Source organism: Mixophyes fleayi, chromosome 10, assembly GCF_038048845.1.
Source record: "Mixophyes fleayi isolate aMixFle1 chromosome 10, aMixFle1.hap1, whole genome shotgun sequence".
NCBI lineage: Eukaryota > Metazoa > Chordata > Amphibia > Anura > Limnodynastidae > Mixophyes > Mixophyes fleayi.
Window position 1 is genome coordinate 32,635,542 of NC_134411.1, and position 20,025 is coordinate 32,655,566.

The 20,025-nt window shown below is 43.6% G+C and overlaps 1 protein-coding gene across 2 annotated transcripts in view; it reads right to left on the bottom strand.

Moving 5' to 3' along the window:
• Positions 1-20,025, bottom strand: part of TRIM44 (tripartite motif containing 44) — a 70,693-nt gene that overhangs the window by 16,333 nt on the left and 34,335 nt on the right. The window contains exon 5 of one of the 2 annotated variants that reach the window (XM_075188349.1): positions 3,439-3,559. The exons of the other annotated variant lie outside the window; for it this stretch is intronic. Within the exon in view, the coding sequence (XP_075044450.1) occupies positions 3,475-3,559 (85 nt within the window). The 3' untranslated portion in view covers positions 3,439-3,474. The remainder of the gene's footprint in view (positions 1-3,438; positions 3,560-20,025) is intronic. 2 annotated transcript variants of the gene reach the window in all.

The window sequence follows — 20,025 nt, forward strand, 5'->3', positions numbered from 1 at the left end:
GGTTATTTCCTCAATACTAAATAATGAATAAAATATTTTGTTCAGTGTGCAATTATTTATTTCCTATTTAAAGAGATCAGACGGGTCTCGAAACGTTGCTGGCACATACGGAACAAACTTGTCAGTTGTTGCAAGTCTTGAGTGCCGTCTAATTAATTAATATATATATATATATATATATATATATATATATATATATATATATATATATATATATATATATATATTTATTTTTTCTTTCTTTCTTTCAACATAGATCTTTATGAATAGACTGCTGTGGTATCAGTCTCAGACTCAGGATAAAAATGCCAGGGGTGTTATTAACCATTCAACTGTTTCCGGGTGTCAACATGTCTGGCACCGCTACATTTCGGCCATTTTGGAGAAGGGAGAGACATTAGCTAAACAAATTATCCTTTACTTACAAATGGCAAGAGGCACAGAAAGAGCAAGAAGAAAAACCCTGTAAACGATTAGGTACCTGTGACAATATGGATCCCATTTAGAGTAATGAGCAAATCCAGCTAGAGTGAACGCAGATACACCTGGAATAAACCATGTGGCGATACAAGGGGTGCAAAGGCAATTTTCTTTTTGCATGAAAACCTCACAAAATATAGATTTATTTTAACCATGCAATTTAGTGTTGAGGTAGAGTGACCCACCCCCCTCTCCCAACAATAAATCTGTCCCCTCACTTTGACCATTTCCCCCCCTGCAGAACAACATGGTTTTGCCAAAGTGTCAAACGACCTTTTGTAGCTGAACTAACGCTAAGTGAGGTCGTACGTGTTAAAGGGAGAGTGTTATTTAGGTCCGCCCCCCTACGGGGTCAGATTTTGTGCGTGATGTCATACAGCCCGCGATGATTATGGACTTGTAAAGCCAGCTCTCATTATAGGATAGACGGAGAGACAGAGAAATAGGACAAGGAAAAAAGTAATAAGCTTCATAATTACAGCTGTGCTTTCTGCGATGTAATGTAAAACACGCAGTAAAAAAGTTATTGTATCAAACAGTCCCCACAGGGAGTACATAAAATCAATACCCCACACAAACATACCATTAAAAAAGCCATCAATGCCTCGCGCTCAAGCAATAGACTGGAAAATAGACTAGAAAATAACAGGGGACCTGCCAGAAAGGGTTTTTGATTTTCATACATACAGTCAAAAATATAGTCATAATGAATAAAACATTGTTAAAAATAGGTCATCCAAACGAAGGCAACAAAAATGTCAAATGAAGACACTGCTCATTTGCTTCAATATATATTTATATACACACACAAATATCATTTATATATAACTTCAGGGAACAGTGCCTCTAATTGGCAGACTTTTGCAATATAAAATACACTTTCTTTAGTCATAGCCCCTAAACCCCCCTAACTCCATCTAGTGGTGCAGCAGTCAGGGGCTGGCAAATATTAGCACAACAGCTTATTAGGAACATTTTAAAGGGGAAAAAAATGCAGGTGGCCCAAGGTAGCCCCACTATGGGACTGGACATGGGGTGTGTGTGTGTGTGTGTGTGTGTGGGGGGGGGGGGGGGGGTGCTCACCTATGCATACGGCCCCGACAGTGCGCTCCTTCTATCCATAACAATTCACATTGCCTTTCGTGATTATACAAAAGTAACAAGTTGGATGTATGAACTTCATATAGAGATGTGTTTGACACTACTAGTTTGTGCTTTGTGCTGCAGGGGCACCCTGCTCCTTCCACAATCTATAATTCTCAGTCTCCTGACTGAGAAATACCCTCCTCACATCATGTGACTGCCCCTGTCACATGCAGCCCTGTCCTCACTAACACATCACTCATCTCCTGATATACCGCTGTGCTGCTGGAGGACCCTGCTCCTTCCACTATATAACGCTCAGTCTGTGACTTCCTGCTGCCTCCATTCCTCTCCTCACATCATGTCACTGCTTCTGTCACATGCAGCCCTGTCCTCACTGACACATCACTCATCTCCTGATATACTCTGTGCTGCAGGGGGACCCTGCTCCTTCCACTATATAACGCTCAGTCTGTGACTTCCTGCTGCCTCCATTCCTCTCCTCACATCATGTCACTGCCCCTGTCACATGCAGCCCTGTCCTCACTAACACATCACTCATCTCCTGATATACTCTGTGCTGCTGGAGGACCCTGCTCCTTCCATTATATAACTCTCAGTCTGTAGCTTCCTGCTGCCGCCATTCCTCATCTCACATCATGTCACTGCCCCTGTCACATGCAGTCCTGTCCTCACTAACACATCACTCATCTCCTGATATACTCTGTGCTGCTGGAGGACCCTGCTCCTTCCATTTTTTAACTCTCAGTCTGTAGCTTCCTGCTGCCGCCATTCCTCATCTCACATCATGTCACTGCCCCTGTCACATGCAGCCCTGTCCTCACTAACACATCACTCATCTCCTGATATACTCTGTGCTGCTGGGGGACCCTGCTCCTTCCATTATACAACTCTCAGTCTGTAGCTTCCTGCTGCCGCCATTCCTCATCTCACATCATGTCACTGCCCCTGTCCTCACTGACCATCTCACGAGTGGACAGGTCACTGCCTCCCACATGATCAGCGCACTCATCTCTTTCTGCTGTGAACCTTCGCATGATCTGATTGGCTACAGGGTGTTCTATCCCCGCCCACATCCCGTGCGAGCAGGAAATGATGACTGAATACAATACAGAGCATTCTGAGCGGCGTCAGGTGACCTCTAATATCCTCTGATGAAGTCAGGAACTCTTATGACACCCATGTAGGACAGTTGCTGATGTTATCTCATTGCTGCCTCTTTACACAGAGAGCAAAGGGCCTCAGCTGACCTTAAAGTCCGAAATCTCTCTATAAAGTCTAACAATCCATTTTCAAAGTCAGGAAACCCCTTATTCCATTCCTAAAAGAGAATATTGCCCGTTTCAATGTTTGGTAAACCTTTATTGAGGCCTGGCCAAACTGTGGTTCTCCAGCTGTTGTGAAACTACAAATCCCAGCATGCCCTGCCAGCTATTGGCTGACTATCTACTGGCAAAGCATGCTGGGACTTGTAGTTGCACAACACCTGGAGAGCCGCAGGTTGGCCATGCCTGGCTTTAGACTTAGGTGATATGAAACGTTTTACTTGTAACCAGGGCCAGAGAGTCTATGGTCCCCTTAATATTACACCCACACATGCCCTTCTTCCAAACCCCTTCCTCCTTTATTTACACTGGGAGATAATAGGTAAAAATGTAAAAGAAAAATAAATTATTATGAATAGAAACACATCCCTATAATACCCCATGAACAAAGCTACCATGTGCATTTGCCTAGCTTGCTTATAGTTAAATGCAATCATGCCACGTAGCATTGTGTATCATATTTTAAATATATTGTATTTTAATCAGAACACATATATTACAAAATAACCAATGGTCCCTGTTACGGTACCTGTTTAGTCCCAGTGATTTTGTAACTGCCGTTTGTTTACCAAGGTCCATTGCCTGGCGGGGGGCTATGAAACCGTGAGCCGGCGCTTCCTTCACCCGAGTCAGATGTGGATCCTTCACCCCTGAAGACGAAACACAAATCCATCATAGAGCAGTTGAGGATAGAAAAATCAATGAGGGGTTTGTATAATAACATGATATCACAGTGAACATCAAAACGACACCTCTCGCAGGAATGATTATATTACGTTATTACAGTGAGTTGCGTGTCCAGTTCATGTACCTCTAGGTTGTGTTTACAATTTAGTTTTGCCCTAAACCAATTCCGGCAGCTGGACAATGACCAGAAGGATGAGAAACTGCTTAGAATAAATTTGCTGAAAACCCACTTTTGTGTCTTTTCATTATGGTGGCACCCGGCCAATCTCCTGTGAAATCGCTTCCCACACAAGAGGAGTTTACTCCACTTAATTAAAGCTGTTCGGGAAATGTGAGTTCCCTGGATACTGAGATGTGAAGGGTGACCTCACCCAGCAGCCCCCACCGCAACGTTAAGCGATCCCCCAATATCCTTCTCTAATCAATGACCTTGCCAGCGTCCTTCAGCGGGTGACATTACATCATTCACTATCAGCTCTTTAGAGGCAGAAGGGGCGTCTGCAGACACAATATTCTCTACAGAATAAGGACACCACAATTTATGGGCGTATGGATTAAAGCCCTGTCTCACAGGCCTAAGACCATTCTGCTGGCGCCCAATACTGCAGAACGTTTACTGTAGATCCCAGTTGGTCGTCTCCTTTTTACGACTATTAAAATAAAAAATAAAAAGTCAGCCCGATTGCAAAATTCATTAGAGCCGTGTACACATCTAATTGTCCAGCTTCTGTAAATTGTGTTTCCCAGAAGTGATTTCTCCTACAGAGGAGCTGCTGATCTGCATAAAGGATTAAAACGACAAATTAATGAAAACCTTGGTGTTTGCGACTAATACTTTAAAGTTAAACGTCTGCTAATAAGCGAACAACCAGAACGCAATCCACCGCCATACAGGATACTATAGGCAATAAGGGCAGCATTAGGTTTGCCGGTTCTCATAGATCATTAGGGAAGAAAATAAAACTTTTTGCCTTTTCAAGAAAAAGTGCCAACAGGGTATTTTTACTGAGGGCAAAGAGGATGAGGACCTGACACATTGGCGAAACGCGTGGGTATTTTGTACATTGGCGGAACGGTGGGTGTTTTTGTAATTGAGAATGTTTGCAGGTATGATGTTTTTCTACCAGTAATCAAGTCAGGATTATACACGGGTCTTCCATGTAGATGCAATACCACCCGCCAGTTTAAGAGAAGTTACACTTCATCTTCTTTATTTCGTTTACATGTTTTTATAAAAGGAGAATAACACCAGACATTGTCAATGTTCTATTTTGCAAATGGAATGTATTTTAACTTTCCTGTTCTTTTATGAATCTGATTGACATGAGACAGATGAAATGGTAAATCACTACAAACGAAGGCTTTCTATATTAATTAAAAACTTTAATGTGATGTATAGCGAAGTTTTATTGTACCAGAAAATGTTAAGTTTCTGGCTGACTTTAGGTGTCTTTGCTTCAGGAAGCCGCTGGCTGCTGATCAGTGTGACTCCGACATGTCCTTTCCGTTCATTCATCGCACCGGCGGAAGAAATTAATTATTTTATTATTGTTATCAGCTCTGGGAAAGTGATTTTAAGTGCACAGACACTTTCAATTAGGATCCATGTCCTATCAATGTCTTTCCGGATGATGAATGAAGCCTCGTATATCCACCGTGTCTCTGATAAGGTGCAGGCACCAGTGACTGTCCTGTCACCCTGCCAGCTGCCTCTGCTTAATTCCCAGCATTACCCAGATTTGAAAACTGTAGGATCACTAAATCTGAGTTATATTAGGATCATATGGATAATTAAAAATCAGAATAATAAACAAACATACGAGTCACATAAGCTACTGTGTATGTATATATTATAGTGTATAATGTATGGGGTAACCCCTGTCTTAGAATCAAAGGAAATACAACAACATGTAAATATATAGACAGCAACAGAATAACACAGTAGTCTTATAATTCACATACCAGTAATATAACATAATGATACATATATACATACACATATATGCACACACACACACACACACACACACACACACACACACACACACATATACATACACACACACAATAGTGATATACACTATGTGACCCCCTAGTGAATCGCCTAGATCCATCTGCTGGTATCCTCATCCCTTTAAATGTTACAATAAGAATATATATTCCAACTTTCCTCACAATCAGGACAAATTAGGCCATGCTTGGACTTCTCAGGCCACGCCCTCTTTCACAAAATACTACAATTTCAGCACAAAAAATCAGGACTGTCATGACAATCATGATAACTGGGTAGTAGAAATAAGTATATTATTCCACCATACCAAGATTGTCAAGTATGGATTTGTCCATTGTACTGTGTGTTACCAGTCGCGGCGGCTCGGCACCGCCGCAACTCGCACTGGCCCCTCAGACGCGCCCTGGCCGTCGTCATGACGCTCGGGGAGTCCCTTCCGGTTTTCGGATGAGCCGTCATCATGGCAACGGCTGGGACGCTCTGCACATCACCGCTGTGACACGGCCAGCTGGACAGCCGGGCACGTGCTCAACTGCTGGGGAGTAATTAGTCTCCAGTTGGTGGCTGATTTTCCTGCTGTGCCTCTCCAGTTTCTATTGGCCCTTTCATGTATATATAGGCAGGGAGGGCTTAGCTTCCCTGCCAGTTATAGCGCTCAGTTCCTGGCTGCTGACCTGCTTTGTATTCTGCTCTTCTGTGTATGACCTCTGGCTTGTTTACTGGACCTTGTTTGATTGCTGGTGACCCTGACCTCTGCCTGTTCTCCGGATATGCTATCTTTCTGCCGGCCCTGACCTCAGCCTGGACCCCACTCCGCTGCCTGCTTCAGCCCTTTGACCGTGGCCTGTTCTGGACTTCGCTTATCTCCTGCCATCAGGCCCTCACCTGTGCTACGGTAAATCCATAAGTTTGTACCACTCGGAGTATAAGACCTGGGGGCATCTGAGTACCTGTGAGCGTGTTCAGCTCTACAGGAACGGCGGCTGCTATAGGTGAAGACCTCCAATACCTGTTCTACAAGTTCATGTCATTTACCATTAGCCCTAACACTGTACACAACACTGAGAGTATCTCCAGCCTGCAGAAGCGCACTATGCTATTTACCGTACGCTCATTTAAACCTTCTTTGGCGCACGGTAACCTTCCCTAACAATGCTGCTCTACGTTGGCCACGGAGAACACGCTGGAAAGAATATGTTGAAGCTGGCAGGTCCGCTTTTGTATTGACAGGTTATGCTCATTACAATTGTAGACCATCTCCGGAATAAACATGCTCTGTACGCTTTTGTCTACACATTTCAATACCGGAGAGGCTAAACTTCCACCGTAACATCTGCCGTGTCTCTTTTTTTTCCTTCTCTTTTTGACAAACTAATTAATCTTGTGTGTGTGTGCATGGCTGAGACTGCTCATTTTAACATGGTTATAATCCCCCCCCCCCTCTTCTTCATCTCTAAAACCGAGCAGAAAATCTTCCCCCGCCAGTCTTAACGAGCGTCTAATGAGGCCTGGATACCTCTGAGAGATGAGACACCATGTCTGATCATCCTGTGGACAGTGGAGTGGTCCAAGAGTCCTTGTCTGCCCTACGAAGGGACGATGTGACCACAGACGACTTGACCTGGGCACCTTATTATGACGTACAGCTCAAGTCAAGGTGATCGTCTGCGAGCCCAGCTGTTGGCAGACTGTTTGGGGTTAATGCGTTTCTTGCTGGCTTTACAGTCTGTCTGACAGTCAGTAAGTGACAAATGCACTTTGGGGGATTAAGCTTCAAGATAAAATTATAATTAATAATAAAAAATTGTCCTACTTTCTGGCTCGCTAAACAGCAATAATTACTATGAGAGTTACTAGCTTTCTAAAGAGTATTTCTTTCATAAAAATGTGTCAATGGAACATCGCAATTATGTCTATTTAACTTATATTACCGGTCAGCACCGTGTATTCGTTTATGCAAAAATAAAAAGGTTCACGAGTTTTGCTTTGTTTTATACATTTGGAATCGCTATCTCTACAGTGTGTTTTTATGGCCACTATTTATAGGGAGAAAAGTCCTCTCTCAGGCGTAATTGGGAGTAGAGGCACAAAGCAAAATAGTTTTTGGGGGCTCTCCGCAGCTTGAATTACCCAGGTGCAACTAGATTTCTGCCGAAGGACATGGGGTTGCAGAACAAGATGGCGGCGTTTGCGGAACAGCCGACGTTTGTACCCTCTAAAGGAAATAGTTGGGCAGAGTAAGTGTGTTCTTGCTACCTCTAGAGCAGTGCAAACATTTTTTGAGGATGCAAGATTATCAAAATGAGATAAAGGGGGAGAGAACATTTGTGGAAGGGAATAGGCAAACCGCAGGGGGTTTCCTAGTGCCTGGAAACCCCCCTCCACACCTGGGGCACTGTATAATTGAGGTGGATGGACCCTGCCCGTGCTTCACACGGCTCTGCTTGAAAAGGGAGAGCTGCGTGCACCTAACAGTAGTGCACGCAGCATTGCTCATGTATATTATGGGGATAGGGAGAGTTGGAGAGCAGCCAAGCACTGTCTACAATTATAGCCACGCCCCCATGCATGCTGGCCACGCCCACTGGTGGCGTGGTGTGGAAACCCCCCTCTACAAATCCTGCGTTTGCCCCTGAAGGGCATATCATATCCAAAACGTTTCTTATTGAAAGCTGAAGCCTATTCTTTTCCATCTCCAAGGACATGGAACGAGGGCTCCGTGTCACCTTCAACACTTGAATTTCATTTGAATACCTTCTCCTGCAAAATGAAGTCTTCTTTGCACAAGCTCAGATATGGCAGACTTTCGTTCAATCCTTTTGATGGGATGCATTTTGCGAGTTTCAGCTGCAATAGCCAAGTCGGGACATGGATCCAAAAGGGGGCGTGTTTGTGTCCCACTATAGGGCGTGGTCATGGCGCAACGGGCATCAGACTTTGCTGTTGGGCAGTTGCATCTAACAACATCAAACGCCGTTCTGTCTAGGTGGATCATTGTGACCTACAAATATCAGAATTATAGGATTACTGAGCTCGGCTATAATGCAATATTTTGTATTTGAAATAAAATCTTATGATTATGAGCGAAATTATGGCGAAATTTCCCACAACCTGCATTTCACTGTGGAGCAGGCCGGTTTAAACTTCCAGCGATACAAATTTGTCAAGTCACCCAAGATGATCAAAAACTATTAACATCTGGAAAGACTGCATGATAATAATCACTGTGCCGTGAGATCATCAGCTGACCAGACTAATAGAGGGGTCTGGTAGTTCTGCCAAATGGCCCGAGCTGGCCAGAAGTAGAGGTTCAAACAAAGTTGTCTCACTATTCAATTTTAAAGTTTTCTGGATGGTGACACACAGCGAAACAGGGTTGGCGCTGACAGAATTAATCCTTCGCCGGAGTTAAGGCTTTCTTAAATTTGGTGAAATGACAAATAAGCAGTTCAATTCCTGACCATGGTCTTATCTATGTGGAGTTTGTATGTTCTCCCCGTGTTTGCGTGGGTTTCCTCCGGGTGCTCCGGTTTCCTCCCACACTCCAAAAACATACTGGTAGGTTAATTGGCTGCTAACAAATTGACCCGTGTGTGTGTGTGTGTATCTTTGTGTGTGTGTGTGTGTGTGTGTGTGTGTTAGGGTATTTAGACTGTAAGCTCCAATGGGGCAGGGACTGATGTGAGTGAGTGTACAGAGAGTACAGCGCTGCGGAATTAGTGGCGCTATAGAAATAACTGATGATGATGATGATGATGATGATGATAAGCCTTTCTGCAGCAAAGAGTTATTTTCCCCGTAGTCAAAGGTCTTTAGAGATAATAAATAGACCCCCAAGACTGGGGATTTGGGAGATAAAGGAATTATGAGACAGAAACAAAAAGGAATGGCTTAGCGCCGTTTAGTTTTCTTACAATTAGTAATACCTATGTAAGCTAGGTAAAACCATGTGACAAAAATATAATTAAACATCAATCTCCGATTCTAAGGTACAGACCGTGCATCTTGAAAATCTGGACTTTTGTCCCAAGCAGCAGTTTCATTGGGAAGTGTGTTCCGCTTACTATAGTGAGTGGGTGCCTTGTGGTATTTTTAGTGGAGGGGAAAGGGGTTGGAGGCAAAACCGAATACAATGGGGTCATGCCCCCAGTGTGAGGTGACCTTGTCCGCTACTTGCAAGAACGAACAATAAAGTATAACAAAGTATATAATATAAAACATAAGAGTGATTTTTCCTTCCTCTGTGTATACTGCTTTCCTTCTTTGGCTGCGATATCCAGTGGCTGATTCAGCCGAAATACACAAACACAGATACATACGGTGCAGACCTGTTTTTATTTTCGATTAACATTTTCCGTTATCTCTCTTTCCACCCGCAGGTCGGGGAGATAAACACAAGACTGGGGCAGTACAGCAGGAAAAAGTTCTTTGGCCTACTTGGATAAGAGCGACGCCGTTAATGAATTATGTAGTAATTTCCCGCCCCGCAGCGTGAGCCTTGTCCTTGCTCAAACGCCCACGCTGTCCGCCATCTTATCACTGGGAGCAGACGTGGCTGTATTCAATACAATTTTGCTCACGCTGTGATATGGGGAAGAAAATTACAGAGAACGGTTAACGGGGGAAATGAAACGCGAGTGTCCTTTCATTCGCTACAATCGTCTCTCTGTTTGAAACCTCGCTAGATTAAGACAGGTCTCCTGATGCTGGATAGAGCACAGATAAATACACTTCATTCACGTTATCCACCTCCTGCTAAGCAAAACTATAGTCTCATCCTCTCCAGGTTAGTCCCTATTATCTGTTGATGCATTTCTACAATACAACATTAAAATATAAATCCTTCGCCATGCTAGAAAGATGGGGGTTTGTCTGCTGAAATCTTTGTATTAAAAATGTCAATTATGTTGTTTGTGTGTATATATATACATATATATATATATATATATATATATATATATATATATATATATATATATATATATATATATATATATATAGCCAGCTGTAAGTGGTTAATTATATACGGTCACACGGCTTCATTTGTGATATTTTCATTTATTTCTAATACACAAGTGATGTTAATATAAGTCAAGAATATCTTTATAAATATAAAGATTTGAGGTTGTTGATTGTAATCTGAGAGTTCTAACAGTAATAGTGGCCATTATAATAAAGTGTGTATTGTAAGAAATACTTGACAGCTTTGAAGATGTCCCCAACGAAAGGGGAAATGTGACCAAGCGATTTGTGTTATCAAGGCACCACCCCCTTAGGCACACTGCCACAATTATAGTCGTAGCGCAGTGGAGGCGTGGCCACAAATACACTATTTGCGGCAGAACACGTTATCAAACCCAATCACCCTGTCCCGCTCCCTTTTCTAGGGAAGGGGGCAGGATCTAGGAGGGTGCCTGCTCTTCCCTAAAATTCGAGAGTCTCCCGGATGTTCCGGACGATTAGGCAAATATAGGAAGAACACATCCTCTACTGTCAATTATTACAAGTCAACTTGCATTTCCGTGACCTGGATAAAAGTAGTGTACATGATAAGAAATAATAAATATTCTCACGGATCAATATTACATCGATCTCACTTTTCTTGCCCCTCAAACATCCTGCTACCTAAGCCCTGCTGTCTTAGGCCTTATACCAGCTGCGGTTTTACGAACATGTGTGTGTTTTTGCTAGCATGTCATAGCTCACCTTCTGATGTGTTATAAATGTAAACTAATAAATGCATAATGCCTACCTCCTAAATATCCTGATTTAGGAGGGACAGTGCACATTTGAGGAGTCTGTCCAACCATCCATGCAGTCGGCACATTTGAATGTTGAGTTGTACGACCTGTTTACGGTCACTGCACAGCAGCGGTGTACAGGTGCGGCATGCAGTTTTCACTGGTGGACAGAGCAATGCATGTGAGTTTTTAGTAGAGGGGAGGGAGGAAAGGGATTTATCAGCTCTTCAGAAGCTCTAGCCCTACTTTCCCACTTTTTATGCCACACCTCCAAGGAGAAGCCAGAAGGGTGGTCCAAAGTGCAAATGCAAGGGCTGTGAAGGCCCGATGTGCAACATCATGACCCAGTCACCACTGCACAATGCTGGGATTTGCATCATTGCGCTGAGGGAGGCAATTATACACTAGCAATGCCTTGGGGTGTAACCAAGTCCCGAGTGCGTCTCAGTCCCACCCCGCTTTTCACACTGTGTTCCGATTCAATGTTGGGAGTTACTGTAGCATTCCGAAAAATGCTTCCACAAGCTCATGTCCAGCAGAGAGAAGGTGCGATAGGTAGAGCGCACAACTCCGCTCTTTTCAACACGCCATAGGCAGCTACCTAGAGAACACAACATTTGGGGACACCTTTAAACCCCCCCCACCCGAAGTTAGATTTTAAGAATGACACAAACCAGCCTTCTCTGAGGATAATTTGAGTTTTTATGAGGTTTCCAGCCCTCTGTCTATTGTACCATTTATTTAGTGCCACACAAAGCAAAGATCTGTTCTGCCTGCGGCTGTCAGATGGGAGCACTGGTAAAAGCAGAGACATGGTCAGGATCCTCAGTGACACACACATGCTGAGCACATGGCTCTGTGAATAAGTGTCCTCGCAAATCTGGAAGAGTTTAAGCTAATTTGTCCAGGATGTGGGAGGGGTCACTCCGTGTGGGGGATAAAATACACACACACACACAGTTATGCTGAGCAGCTCGAAAATGCACAGGGGAGATATAAAAAATAAAAAAGCAAAAAAGGTTTGTGATATTCTAGGAAATACTGTATGGGTGACAGATTAATAGAATATGCACGCAGAGAAGATTTCAGACATTAAAGGGAAATACGGCCTATTAATAACAAGGGTTTATTCTACTTTAAAAAGCTCACCATCATGTAATATAATTGTGTAAAACACTTGCGTTAAATGTTTAAACACAGTTTTAACTCCTTCCTGTAAGCTGCATAAACTGAACTTGGGTAGATTCACTGCATGCAGTACAAAACCACACAACGAGTGAGTGAGTTACTGAGCAAGCGAGTCACAGCAATCCCATGTTCTGAGACAACCAGCCTCAGCAAAATACATCCTGGCCTGTCCGCTTTTAACTAATGCATTAGAGGATCCCTCTCTAAGGGCTAGATTTACTAAGCTGCGGGTTTGAAAAAGTGGGGATGTTGCCTATAGCAACCAATCAGATTCTAGCTATCATTTTGCAGAAGGTGCTAAATAAATGATAGCTAGAATCTGATTGGTTGCTATAGGCAACATCCCCACTTTTTCAAACCCGCAGCTTAGTAAATCTAGCCCTAAGTGTGATAGAGACAGATTTTCTGTTTATTTCACTTACAAACACATAGCGGTTTCCTCTCTCTATGAGAATTCCATCCTGTTTCCCCGGGTAATGTGTGAGACTGACTGAGAAAATGGTAGCCCTTTAAACTAAACCATGCAGGTATCTTGCTGGCAGACTGCTGTCTGTGTCTCACTATCCGGGGAGAGCAGCTTATGTGAGAGACACCTGGGGGTATATCTACTAAACTGCGGGTTTGAAAAAGTGGAGATGTTGCCTATAGCAACCAATCGGATTCCAGCTTTCATTTATTTAGTGCATTCTACAAAATGACAGCTGGAATCTGATTGGTTGCTATAGGCAACATCTCCACTTTTTCAAACCCGCTGTTTAGTAAATATACCCCCTGGTCTTGTAGGACCACACTTGCTATGTACAACTTTTATGTGTGCTGGACAATAGCTTCCTTACAAATAGAGATGGAGTTTGTTACAGTCGGACAGGCTGAAAATTACTTTGTTTTTGTTACTTTTACTTACTCATTTGATGCCCAATAAAACAAGCTGTGGGCTAGCTGTACCATATGGTGGGACTTCCTTTATCTGTTACTAACTGCTGCGTTACTAGGTACCACCGTCTGCCCCAGCGTACTGCGAATACCGCATAACAGTATTATCACTAGTTAGCGGAGAGTGTTATCTAAACCATACCGTGGAAATGTGAGCAGAACTGTAAAGATATTACTCGCTTACTGCTAAATTAAAACTTCGATTCGGATATTTTCGGATCTGTGCTAACTTCTGTGTTCTAAGTGCTGGGATGAAATCTACAGTTTTCCCAAAGACTTTACCGACATGAAATCTATCAGTGGGATCTGGAATGTGAAGAATGAGCGTTAAAAGTGTCAGCATAATTTGTTACCTTGCTGGGACTTTCATATGTCATTACATCAGCAAAACTAAATCTTGGGGGCGAGCTCCATAGAAACCTTGGATACCCCATCTCTGAAGGTAATACCCCCATCTAGCACTTGGGTGGTGTTCCCTCCGCTGTGTCCTTAAATGACCGTTCTGTTCACTCACTATTATGAACAGGCCGGGAGAACCTCCAAATTGTGTAGGAGCTCCTTCCTATGGAATGTGAAAGCAATCTCCAGCGGCTCAATAGACTGCAACCAACATTAACAATGTAAAACTAAAGACACATTAAGGCACGCCCCCGATCTACCCAGAGCCCTCCTCAATGCAGCCAACCACACCCACTCTCTGTTCTGGCTATGCCTCTGTTTGGATAAGCACTGCCCAAATGATCAGTTCCGGGATAAACTAGACTACAACAGGAGGAAGGGGGGGGGGGGGGTGCACTTAATTTTAGCCTCTATCCACAGGGGTTGGCTAGCAAATTTTAGGAAGTCTCCATTGAGGGTGCCCCAGTGGGACTGCATATGGTGTGTGGATGGACTTAAATAGTGTAAAATATATTATTTCCCTTGCCTCAACAACAAGACACCTAAATCAGTGGTCGAAGTGGAAATTTAGAAGTGGTGGTATGAAAAATGTAATGGGAAAGTAAGTGAATAGAATTTGATAGTTTTTCAATGAATACAGTGGGAGAAGTGGCGGTATGGCGTACCCCCGTATACACACTCACTTTCACCCTTGACCTAAATTATACTGCAGCACTTACTAGTTCAGACAATTTCCATTACATGGCCACTGGGGGGCACTGTTACATTATTCACCCGACATATTCTTTTACCCCAGAAAAGGAATACGGCAGCTTCCACTGATTTTAAAAACACTGAGAGAATTAATATCTGTGCAAAATACGGTGCATGTAAAAATATCCTTTACTGAACACCTGAAAATGATAAAAAGTAATTGTTACTTATTAATGGGTTATAATTTTCCTTTATATGCCATTCCCAGGATTTATTTCCTGCCCGTCTCCAACATCTTGGCACGGTGACCGTCATAAAAATAATAGGAAGAGTAGAAATTATTGCAGTAAAAGATTTAAAAAAATACAGTCAGTGAAAGAAGCGGAAATCAAGTGTAAGAAGTCAGAGTTATTACAGAGGAATGGGTCATCCATCACACTGTAGAATGGCTCATGGAGACACAGTGCTCCGTCTAAGACAATTACCAGTCAATTCTCATTTGTGTGTGGCGACGAGAAATGTTATTTTAGACTCTTCCCTTCCAGCATTTTAGAAGACCTTTTTTCTCTGGTAAAAAAAAAAAAATGAATGACAAAATGACATTAATCCTTAGACACCAAACCCGTCCCAATGAAAATTATACATTTATACATGTTACCGGCAGCGTAGTATCCATAGCTCCCAATTGAAAATTACAAAAATTTGGGTATTTAAAGAGGATTTGCCGCCTTAAAATGATTCGTTTATTGGCTTGTAAATACCCATCTGCGGCTTTCACTAGATACATTAACGTATGTTGTCGACTTTCTTCTTTGTTTCTCAGCTATGCGTTAATATAGTCAAACAGAGTTGTTTGTACCCGTTGCAAAGGCTCTGCTTTCTCGATTGGATACAATTGTATCCAGTGAGCAGTTCTGTGTCGGTTCCCACGGCAACGCACATAAACAATCCTGCCTGATATGAAAACATGGCTGAAAAGAACAGATGGAAGCAATTAAAAGTCATCACTCATCATCATCTATTTATATAGACCCACTAATTCCGCAGCGCTGTACAGAGAACTCACTCACATCAGTCCCTGCCCCTTTGGAGCTTACAGTCTAAATTCCCCAACACACACAGACATACAGACACACACGGATTAGGGTCAATTTGATAGCAGCCAATTAACCAACTAGTATGTTTTTGGAGTGTGGGAGGAAACCGGAGCACTCGGAGGAAACCCACGCAAACACGGGGAGAACATACAAACTCCACACAGATAAGGCCATGGTCGGGAATCGAACTCATAACCCCAGTGCTGTGAGGCAGAAGTGCTAACCACTAATTCATTTATTATACAAAAAAAAAATAGTCATTTGATGATTGAAAAACAGGATTAAGGGGTCTAGTCTTTATTAACATTGCCATATGTTCAATAAAAATTTGTTATAGCACCACTTTATGTGCATACCTATAGACAGTGTAAGGACTTTAGGCTTCTGTAATCCATATTATACTCTACACTCCTTCCCCGGTGTTATGGCTGCTGAAATGCACATCATTTACCATCTCCAGTTGAGGGTGAGGAAGATAATAGACAAGGTCTCGCAGTAGTGCAGCGTCTGCTCAGCACCCGCCATTTGTCTTGCTAAATGTTACTGTCTCCTTGCAGAATAAAAGGACACTTTGTTTACGAGGAAAGAGCACAGGGACTATACATCAAAATCACAGGTCTGTCTGCGTGATACATGTTACGCCAAGGTTTACAGAACACAACAGATACTTATAAAGCACAGTAGACATCCAAGTTATTTTACATAATCTGCAGAAACTGATGCACATTACCTAAAATGTTACATAAAATTAAAACGCGCGCCTTCCACCTGTAAATCTAAGGTGCAATTAAAGCAAGCCTTCTATTGCAGGTTTAGAGATAGATCAGAGGCTCCATTTATCATTATTATGCACAACATAAGGGGAACAACAATCCTACACTTTATTTTATAAAATATTATTAGCTGTTCTATCGGAAAATGAGCAACTTTACAATTATTCCTTGTGCATCTACTTGTGTGCTGGAGAGTTCAAGCGACATGCAGGGCCGGATTAACCATAGGGCTAACTGGGCTACAGCCCAGGGGCCTATGGCATCCAGGGGGCCCTTGAAAGTGCTCAGCAGCAGTATTGATCGGTTGGGGGCGGGGGCGCCCCCGGCGCGATCAGTGCTGCTGAGCACTTTCACTGCAGTCCTTCCCCAGCGCGCTGTAGTCTCCTTACTGAGGAGATCTCGTGAGTCTCACTCTCACGAGATCTCAGTAAAGAGCGTACAGCGCGCCGGAGAAGGAGGTAAGTGCCGGGGGGGGGCGCGGGCAGCTCGGATCACGGGGGGGGGGGGGGGGGGGGGATGCCCTCACGGGGGAATGGATGCCCCCTTAGCCCAGGGGCCTCCATTCCCTTAATCCGGCCCTGGCGACATGTATCAAGTAAATGTGAAAAGATGGAAGTCTGAGCTCTCAGAATGCTCTCGTCAGCCACGCAGGGTGGAGTCAGCCACCATACGAGCGGACCAATTCACTATCATTGAGGCACGAGGCACACAGTGTCACTAGCTCCTAGTGAACCCATAGGCTAAACATCACGTTTGCTCACAAAATAGCTGCTTCCACTGTGTGTAAGGAACAGAACAGTTAAATAATTTAAAGCCCTCTCTGTGGAAACAGAGCAATCTCTTTTATTAATTCAACATAAGTGCCAGACAGCTTAAAAAAAACACACACAAAAAAATAATAATAATAAAACTACATATTGTATCATATATCTAATTTTGTCATACATCCCCGATACATCTGGTTCATGCAGCTACTCTTATGTATCGTTATAAGACTCCCTACAGCTGCTTTCTAATTAAATCTCTTTTGCAAGGCGAACCATCTCATGCTTTCTAGCAGCGACTCACAAATCTCACAGTCAGGGTCTCTCATGTCCTCTCTTTACTGGGTGATACTGTATCACTCAGCTGTGTCCAACATTCCGAACATACCACAATAATAATACCAGGGGGGGTGTATATTATTTATCATATAAAGAGTGGATGAGAAGAGACTGTCCAGCTGATGTGTGTAAATAGGCTCCAGGGATCCGGCAGCACTGATGTTCATTGCATTAATCCCCCTCCCCTTAATGCACGCTGCACTCACCTACATCTGTCTTTTCACAACTTGCCTGCTCCTTTCAAAAGGTAAAGATAATCCTTAGAGAGATTGAAGCCACAGGCCAGCTACAGTTTAATCTCTCTTAGAATCATGACACACGAAGGGCAGTTTCTGCTATCAGGTAAATGAAATAAAAGATTAAAAAAAAATGATAACTGGTAGAGCAGAGAAGCAATGGGCAAAAAATATTATTTTACAGGTCAGCAGATGGCCTGGTCTTGAACTAGCTAGTAATATTCTGCTCTGTATTCATTGGAGAGAGTTGGGGGTGAATGAATCAAGCTGTGAGTTTCTGGCAGGTTTGAAAAGTGGAGATGTTGCCTATTGCAACCAATCAGATTCTAGTTATCATTTACTTAGAACATTCCACCAAATGACAGCTAGAATCTGATTGGTTGATATAGGCAACATCTCCACTTTTCAAACCCGTCGGAAACTCGCAGCTTGATACATTTACCCCTTGGGGTGTTCCTGGAAGTTTGCAAAGATTCTCTTTGGAAAATGGAAGTCTACGCAGGATTTAGGGCTTCTCCCTATTTACCACAGCCGCCGGCCGGTGAAGACCATCCCCCGTTATTGCAGACGGTAGCCATCGCAAAGCAAGTACCGCCGCTGTCCTCCAATTTCTAACGTCATCTCAGGATGGCGTTAGCCGGAGTGCCGATGGGAAAAAGTGCCTAGTTATTAAAATTAAGTATTTTTTTCAGTTCTGTTAAAACGCCAATTTTTTTTTTTTTAAAAACTTTATTAGTTAAATTTTTTTTACAGATGAAGTCCTGCGTGATCCCCATTCCTCTCTTTGGAGGCCCCTTACTGTACACAGCGAATCAACACTTATATCCTGCAGCGGCGACTGTGAAAGCACAGGAATAACGGAGGGAGATGAAACCTGCTTTCGGTGATCCTGTAAGCGCCAGGTGCCCATCCACAAGCACTGGAATGTTATAGGGCGCATGCGTTGATCTGTAATGGGCAAAATGAGGGGAGAGCCGCCCAGAGCAATACAAGGAAAAATGATCGAGGAGGGAGTGCGGGCATATTGCCGGAGACCCGGGACTGGTGACGGGGGAGTCCTGGGCTCCTCCGGTATTTGGGATGGAGGGTGTGTGCCACGAGGCACCAAATTGTAATAGCACCTGCAGGGGTAAGAGAAAAAAGGGTAGAGAACCCTGTTATTTAAAGTCCCACCAGACCCAAATCAGAAAGGTAGGGGGGATACACGTTTATAACCCCACTAGTTGGGGTGTCTAGACCCCTCACTACCAGGAGGCACCAGAAAGGTACTCCCCCGTGCCTGGAGTGGCCTCAACATATTGAAAGTGGCTGCCATGGAGGGGGGCAGTTTAATGAGCGAGAGAGGAAGAGCCCATAACAGTTAAAGGGCCACAGTCAAAGATATCAGCAGGGGTGCCCCAGAAGTCACATCACCTCTGTAGACACAGTGTTGGCACTACAGGGTAAAAGGCAGAGTGTAAAAAAAGTCTGGAGAGACCCTTCCTGCAGGCACCCCATGGAGTAGCCCCCTTGGAATGACCCCCATACCGTGAGGGGGGTCACTGCACGGTGGATAATTTTAAGTTAAGAGGAGTCTGTATGGCAGGGGACTGCATAAGGGGATGTTTGCACCTCCTGAAAGGATAGAGGCCCTGGAGATTGAGATGGAGGCTCTGAGCATCTGAGGTCGCCTCCATGTCTATCGGTTCATCTGTATCATATGTAAAGTCTGTGTGATGCACCTGTAGTCTGTGACTGTGGAACTACAGCTCCCAGCAGCTGGTATAATGTAACACACTGTGGATCTATGAGCAATGTGCAGGAGTGAGATGGAGTAAATAGGAAGCACTAATATCTACTGAAGCATTGTGCAGGAGGAGATTGGCGTTTAAAATATGATTATTCTTGCAACCATTATGCTTTTCTGTGCTGAAGTTATAAATAAACTTTGTATTTCATGATTTGAACAGAGATGGCCTGGTGCCCAAATTTAATTTGCACAGCACCACACCATGGCTCTAGAGTCTGCCCACATGGGACTCTGTTAAACCACCAGTGTATGGATTGCCCGAACCCACCAGCTAGCCGGGGTAGAAAGGACCACATGTAATTGCAGTTTTGGCCACAAGGGGCACTCTTCACAGGTGCATGAATGACAAGCCACAAATGCGCTAATCAATGTGCAGTTGAGGTAAACTAGCAGAAGGGCCTCATAAATAACCTTTGTTTCCAGAACACATCAGTAATATGGGGGCCACTACACACCAAATGGCTCA